Source organism: Myotis daubentonii, chromosome 17 (assembly GCF_963259705.1).
Source record: "Myotis daubentonii chromosome 17, mMyoDau2.1, whole genome shotgun sequence".
Taxonomy (NCBI): domain Eukaryota; kingdom Metazoa; phylum Chordata; class Mammalia; order Chiroptera; family Vespertilionidae; genus Myotis; species Myotis daubentonii.
The window spans coordinates 47806880-47814758 of record NC_081856.1 but is presented as its reverse complement, the minus strand read 5'-3'; the positions used below and the strand labels follow the sequence as shown (position 1 = coordinate 47814758).

Genomic DNA, 7879 nt, shown 5'->3' with positions numbered 1-7879 from the left:
TATAAGTGCCCCAAGGAGGAAACAGTTCATCTCACAATGTGTCTATCACAGGTCAATGTTACTAGCTTTTTGCAATTCTTAAAAAAAACATTTTACAGTAAGATGGAATCAGAGTGTCAGTGCCAAATCATGAAATGATAACACAAGGAGAAATCTACATCAGCAAATTAAAGTGTTTTTTTCCTTTGATGAGATTTCCCGCCCCCTCCCCCCCGCCCCCCCTACCCCCGCCACATGCTAGTATCCTTGCTGCCATAGGTTTTCTGCCTCCTTTCGGTCACTCATGATGTAATCATAGGGCATTAGTTTGTGATCTGAACCAACATGTATTCTGTACACAAAATATCCTAAAATACAGAAGTAACCCTTTAATCGGTATTTTTATTTTATTTATAGAGAATTTACAATTTTTACATTACTTACACAATTCACATCGTTCCTTCTTTTCTCTCCACTTCTGATGAAAGCCGTGTACTGGTGACCAGTCAGCCGAGTGAAAGAACAAGCTGTTCTGTTCATGTCGGACTGTTCACCGCGGCCTCCAACAGAGAAATGCTTTGGCGATCCCTTTTTTCCTGCTCAAGTTCCCGTTTGACTTGATGATGGTATTGTCTCTCCACGGTCTAAAATGAGGAAGCTGTTCATCTATGTACACGGTCATGGTAAGTGGCCACACAAAGCTCAGGGTGTCAAGTCGTGTACTTTGCTTTGCTCATCGTAGCAGAACTGGCGGCAGCAGAGGCAGTAGCTTGATGGCCTAAGAAGAGAGGGTCCAGACAAGCTACTTTGGCCGCAAAGAACGAGTGAATGCAGTGAAGAACGGCAAATAGATTCGAAAACTCCAGCTCCTGAAAGGAAAACAGACACGGGTCAGATAAGATAAAATAAAAAGTTTACTTAAAAAATGGATCATAAACCATACAAGTAGATAATAGACTTTCTTCAAGTGCAATAAACTTAACTATCACCAGTTATAGCGAATGCATGGCAACTCTACTGTTCAATTTCTGTTCAATATGTAACGTTAATATATATTGCAGGTTTACTATCATGGTGATCTAAGAACGTGAAGGAGTAAGCATACTATCATTCATTGAAGTCGTTTCAGGAGTGATCAATGCTGCATAAAAATATATTGGGCCTGATTAAAACTTTATTCTTGATAAAATGTAACTAAAGAGAACCACAGGAGTACTTTAAAAGTATTTTTATTTCTTTGTACATACGTCAAATGATAAATTTGGATTGGAATGATTTTAGAAAACATTTTTTACTACTTTTTTAGAATAAGTTATTCATTGTCAAAGGACACTGAATATGAATTACTGAAAGAAAAGGGATATGAGTGGTCATGACATTAGGAGCCACATGGTTCTGCTTCAAAAAATAATGCATTTCATTCATTTAAAATTCATATAATTTTAATTGTTGTACTTGGTTGTTTAAAGTTATTCACTGCTGGTGGGAATGTAGACTGGTATAACCACTATGGAAAGCACTCTGGCGAGTCTTCAAAAAATTAAGAGTAGAGCTACCATATGACCCAGCAACCCCACTCCTGGGTATATACCCGAAAAACTCGAAATCACTTATACGCAAAGATATATGCACCCCTATGTTCATTGCAGCATTACTCACGGTGTCCAAAGCATGGAAACAACCAAAGTGCCCTGCGACAGAGGACTGGATAAAGAAGATGTGGTACATATACACAATGGAGGCTACACAGCCATAAGAAAGGATGAAATCGTGTCATTTACAGCAACATGGATGGACCTCGAGAACATTATGCGAAGTGAAATAAGGATAAAACTCACAATCATCTCAATATACACATAAAAAGCTTTTGACAAAATTCAACATCCATGTATGATAAAAACTCTTTACAAAGTAGGTGTCAAGAGAATGCACCTCATCATAATGCAGTCACTGTATGGCAAGCCCACGGACAATTAAACCCTCACTTTGGTATTTATTATTTACCCATTCTTCCACAACGGAATACTACATTTATAATTCATTCCAACCCAAACATTGTTATTGTGAATTCCATAGTAAAATAATGGAAATAATTCAAAATTTGAATATTTAAAATATATGTATTCCTAAAAAATAAAGTAGTGAATCTTTTTGATAAGTTAAAACAACATAGTTAATATAGTTAAAAATACTAAAAATTTGCATGAAGAAAAGCAAAAATATCATTCATTCGTGCATTTTAATACATAACATGAGAAAATATGAGTTGATATAAAAATATTCTTTAAGGATTTTTATTCATATTCAAAAATGGAATAAATGATACAAGAGAATCAGAATTTTTAAGCATTTTAAATTATTATTTAGTCGCCCTAACTGGTTTGGCTCAGTGGATAGAGCGTCGGCCTGCGGACTGAGGGGTCCCAGGTTCGATTCCGGTCAAGGGCATGTACCTTGGTTGTGGGCACATCCCCAGTAGGAGGTGTGCAGGGGGCAGCTGATCGATGTTTCTCTCTCATCGATGTTTCTAGCTCTCTATCCCTCTCCCTTCCTCTCTGTAAAAAAAAATCAATAAAATATATATATTTTTAAAAATTATTATTTAGTGTATAAAACTACAAAATAGTGATTTTTTTAGTTCCTAGAATGTTATTGTAGTGTCATACAAATAAAGCCCATAAGGAATTAAAAGTAAGAAATATAATTGTTGAGTAAAATTTATTTTAAGTTATGCTTTTCAGTGAAAATTAACCATTAAATTTTTTTTTCTTTTGGCCATAAGGTACAGTTCAAGGTAAACAGGGAATATATGCTTTTGCCTTTTGATTCTTCTAAATTTTCTCTCCTTTGCTTCTTAACAGTATTAATGTAGTTAGAGATGGTTTATATGATGAACTTGGGCTTACCTTTGCTTCAATCTGTTTAGTATCTGGATTCTGAAACAAAAATTTGATTTTGCTCTTGCCGTCATCTGAAGAGCCTTTAAGATGAGAAAACTTATACCTCCAAAGTACAGCCTAAAGGGGAACAAAGAAACAAAAGCAAGTCACCCAGCTCTCTTATGGCACAATTTGTATGGAATATATTTTTACATCTTTTTTTTCCCAACCCATTTGTGTCTTTCTTTAGATATAAAGTCAGCCTCTTGTAGACAGCATTTGGTTGGATCCTGGCTGTTTTTGTTTTCCTGTTCTGCAGGGTTGAGGAAAATAGAAGTTATTGCTTAACGATTTAAAGAGTTTCCGTTTGGAGTGATGGAAAGTTTTGGAAACAGTACAAATTAATGTCACTGAATATACAATTAATGATGGCTAAAATGGGAAATTTTATATTAAAATGTATTACAACAATTTAAAAAATACTTAAAAATTCTGTAGGCATTGTATCTTCAGAATCCACTCAAAATAAATAGTAATTTAAAAGTTCACACTTTAAAAAGAATAAAATAAAATAATCATAAGTTCCTACAAATGGCCTCTCTCGGCTCATGTTTTGGACTTCTCTAAAATTTATCAAACAAGCAGCATCTGGCCTCAGAGTGCCCCATACCCTTCACTCCGTGGCCCCAGGCCCAGCACTAGCTGCAGCCGGACTTAGTTTGCAGCGTGGCCTCCCCTGGGCACTTCCAAGGCAGCATAAATAGCAGCCATCTACAGATTAGATGTAGATGTGCAGTTCATTCTGGTTGGTGGGGGCAGGGCACAGGTGGTGACTGACCTCGGCTTGAAAAATAATAAATTTTTAGTGAATAAATAGATAACAAGTGAATGGCATTTTGTATAAATTTGTTATACCTCATTATTCTATATCATATAAGCTCATTTTCTATAAGGTCATTGTGTCTCATTATTATATATTACATAAATTCATTTTATAAACTCATTATATCTCATTATGATATATTACTGATAATTTTCTTAGCAGTAGAGGATTGTCATTAGCCCTTAAATGAGGGAGAAGGAATGTATCAGTTTATTTCTTAGACCATTCTTTGATATAGAAGAAAGTGGGGTGGATCTACAGAATGTATGTCCTTATGGGAAGAAGAAGAATGGCTTATGTGGAGGCCAGAGCCCCAAGTCAGAAAGTGCAGCAGTGATGCCAGTACTGGGAGGAGATTAGCGGTGGGGAGGGGTCAGTTTATCTTGAAGATATTTGAGATTAAGTCTGGCTCAGAAGGTGCCCTTCATCATTCAGTATGCATCCCTTCCAGAGACATAACCTTTGTGGAAAGGGCACACAATCAGACAGTACAAGACCTTTTGAAGTATTTACAAGGATTATACTCCTTGGCCAGAAACTTCACACTCAAATTCCCCCATTCTACTGGTATAATTCCAACATATTACCTATAAAACTAAAAATATATTTTTCCCATTTTGATATTAGAGAGGTTGCTAAAGAAAAATAAACAAAGGAATATTTTGTTCAAAAAATGTTTTTGAGGAGGAAAATTTTTCAATATAAGGCCATAGCTTTAGTAAAAGAGAAAAAATGAATATATATATTTCATACATATATATATACATATATATATATTCAATTTATATAGTTCTAGTGTTCTGTGCCAACACATTTGTTTCATTACAATTTTCAACTTTTGTTTTCTATAAACAGGTTAAAGCATAATTTAACCTTTATTAACAAAAAATGAGAATCGTATATTTGACATATGATAATTAAAATGCTGACAGGAGTTCAAAGTTATTTCAATCATTCTTAAATTAAAATGTCCGCAGAACAGTTCTCAGAGCTGACCCGAACTCATTACCTTTGTCGCAGCATCAAAGCAGATAAATCCTGTGCTAAAGTCGATCGTGAGTCCCATTAGATGACTTTCTAATACACATGCATATGTCTTGCACTAGACGGAACAGAGAACACTGTTACTTTTTATGTGATTGATCCAAGATCAGTATTAATAGCTAATAGTTATCCAACACTGTGTGAAAGCTTCTGTAATGCGTTCTTATATAACAGCTAATATTATCAGCAGTAATCGTGTAAGGAAGATAGTATTATCAAGATCCTAATGTTAATTAAAAAAAAAATCCAAGTGATTTTTGACCTGCCAAGGGGTATGCAGGACCAAGTTTCCAGTCTTTTTTAAAAAGATTGTTTTTATCATGTACCACACTGACTTTTCTTACTATCTATATATTTGCAATAAAACTGGTACAAACATTTTTAGGTGTAGGCAAGATTAAGTTGTCATGTCCTCCAACTAACTATCCCTGCATTTTCATTCAGCCAAAAGTGGATTATTAAAGATCAAGGTGTTACTTAAATTTCTTGGTATGTTAATTTTATAGACATTATTTAAAGAGAGAGTATTCAGGCACACAAACACAGATTCTGTAACCAAGGCAGAAACAACAACGAAAAAATATCTTGACCTTCACAGTCTCTATCAGTTCACCCATGTGACACAACCTGTTTCCCAAAGATATTGACCACTTGCCTATTACTTGTATAAACAGAGTGATTCTTCAGAAATCAACAATTGGTGACTTTTCAAATTGAGACAGGCCCAATGTTTCTTAGCCTGTTCCATTTCATGGTTCTACAAATTGGAGAGGCTAAAGATTCTATGAAGTTTGATCTAGATATAACTTCATGCTTAAGAAATAAAATTTAATAGGCATCTGTTGAATACTTATGATGTATAACATGCATTGTACTTCAGTTGGTAGATGGATAAAATATCCCAAGCAAACTAGAACTCAGTGTGAGCAATGTCACGCACACTTCACTCCACTATGAGACTGTGAGCAGAGCTATGGAAATAATATTGGTGACAAAATCAAGTAATACTGAATAGAACTGTTGTGCAAGGAGTAGTGGTAGTCAGGGGGCAGGGTAGACTGGAAATCAGCAAAATCTTCACAGATGATATGACCTATGAAAGAAGTTTCAAAGCTTGGGTGTAGTTTTGGAGGGTAGATATGAAGGGAAGGCTTTCTAGCAAGAAAAAGCATTTTGAGTGAATGAAGCCATTCAGCGGGAAATTAGGTGGTCATGATTGCAGAACAGGAAACAGCCTTGGGAAGTATAATTAAAATCAGAGCGTGTTCATTTTAGATTTAAAGCGGGACTGATTCTAATGAAAATTTCCAATATGTTTTTGAGGAGTGATAGGAAATAGCCCCGAGAGATCAAATTGTAGAGAAATTAAAATGTTTTTCAGAGCCGCATTACTATTCGTTCAATCACAATGGCTGATTATCGAATGTGTTTGAGAAGGAGGCCAAGATTCCAAAAATGGTGGTGTTATGCTAATTTGGATTTCTGTGAGAACTCGAAGCCAGGGGGCATGCCTCGCTATGTCCCAGATCCTCAAATGCCACAGACTCTCACCTGAATCCGCTCCACTTCCAGAAACGTTGCTGTTTGGAAGGCTCTTTCCCATTGGGCGAGGTCGCAGTCTAACTCCACCGAGAAGTAGAGGTCCTCCCCGGACTCGGACTGCACCGTGAAACAGTGTCTGCGCTGGTCCAGGAGGTCACTGTCCTGATGAAAACCTGGAGTTACACGGGCTGGCCAGCATCAATTCAGATGGCTGACAAGCTCATACCTTAAGTCGGTGTCGACTAATGCGCGGTTGGAGGCGCCCGTCGTAACGATTAGACGCTACAATATCACTAAACCTTCATGAAACAGGGTCACTGCTCAGAAGGAGACTAAACTTGGGATGATGAGCATACAAGGAAATACGCAGAAGGGTGGATTATCATATCGTACACTGGAAAGCCCCTGGCTTGCCCCTCCTCCACCCTCCCAATCCGATCTCACTCTGGAGCTAGAAGGGCAAATGCTTCACTCCTCGTGCTTGAAATCCTTCAGTGGCTCTCCTTTGTTCCTTAAATAAGGCTCCTGTTCCTTATTATGTTCTTTTATCTGCTTCCCACCACACAAACACCAACACAAACCTCATCCCAAAGTGGAGATACAAAGATGGCCACTAGACATATGGAAAAATGCCCATCGGTACTAGTCATCAGAGAGATGCCAATAAAAACTACAATGCGCCCTCACCTCACAGCTGCTAAAAAGGCTACAAGCAAATCAACAAACAAGTGCTGGTGAGGATGTGGGGAAAAGAGAATCCAGAACACTGCTGGTGGGAATGCAGATGGCTGCAGCCACGGTGGAAAACAGCATGGAGTTTCCTCAAAAAATTAAAAGCAGAACAACCTTTTGGCCCAGGATTCCAACTTCTGGGAATATATTCTAAGAACCCCAAAATACCATCCAGAAAGAATATGCGCACCTCTATGTTCATAGCAGCATTATTTACAATGGCTAAGATACGGAAACAGCCCAAGTGCCTATCAGTAGATGAGTGGATAAAAAAGCTGTGGTACATCTACACCATGGAATACTATGCAGCTGTAGAAAAGGAGGACCTTCTACACTTTGCAACAACATAGATGGACCTGTTGAATATTATGCTGAGTGAAATAAGCCAGTCAGAGAAAGACAAGTATCACATGATCTCACTTACATGTGGAATCTAATGATCATAATAAACTGATGAAAAAAACAGGTCCAGAGACATGGCTACATGGAACAGACTGACATATCTGAGGTTGGGGGGAGATGGGAAGAGATTAATTAAATAACTTATATACATATATGTATAGCCAATGGTCAGAGACAATAGTGTGGTGAAGGCCTGGCCTGGGGTAGGGGCTGAGAGGAAGAGAGTAAACGGAGCAGGGGAGTGGAGAGATTGGGGGGCATCTGTAATACTATCAACAATTTTAAAAAATCCCCTCCCCCCGCCCAAAAAAGAGAGAAAGCAATCTTATTAGTCATTTTGGTAATTATTTTTATTAACTGAAATTGAGGATGATCTCTTTTTCTTCAGATACCAGTACATCTTTTAGAAGTTTCCAGA

General features: G+C 37.3%; 1 protein-coding gene across 5 annotated transcripts in view; it reads right to left on the bottom strand.

The window, feature by feature from the left end:
• Positions 1 to 361: 361 nt before the first annotated feature.
• The window catches only part of SNTG1 (syntrophin gamma 1), a 121025-nt gene continuing 113507 nt past the window's right edge, over positions 362 to 7879 (bottom strand). For all 5 annotated transcript variants that reach the window (XM_059672269.1, XM_059672270.1, XM_059672268.1 and 2 more), the window contains 4 exons: positions 6337 to 6489; positions 4751 to 4843; positions 2886 to 2996; positions 362 to 848 (listed from right to left, as the gene is read on the bottom strand). In XM_059672269.1, coding sequence (XP_059528252.1) covers positions 690 to 848; positions 2886 to 2996; positions 4751 to 4843; positions 6337 to 6489 — 516 coding nt within the window. In that variant the 3' untranslated portion in view covers positions 362 to 689. The remainder of the gene's footprint in view (positions 849 to 2885; positions 2997 to 4750; positions 4844 to 6336; positions 6490 to 7879) is intronic.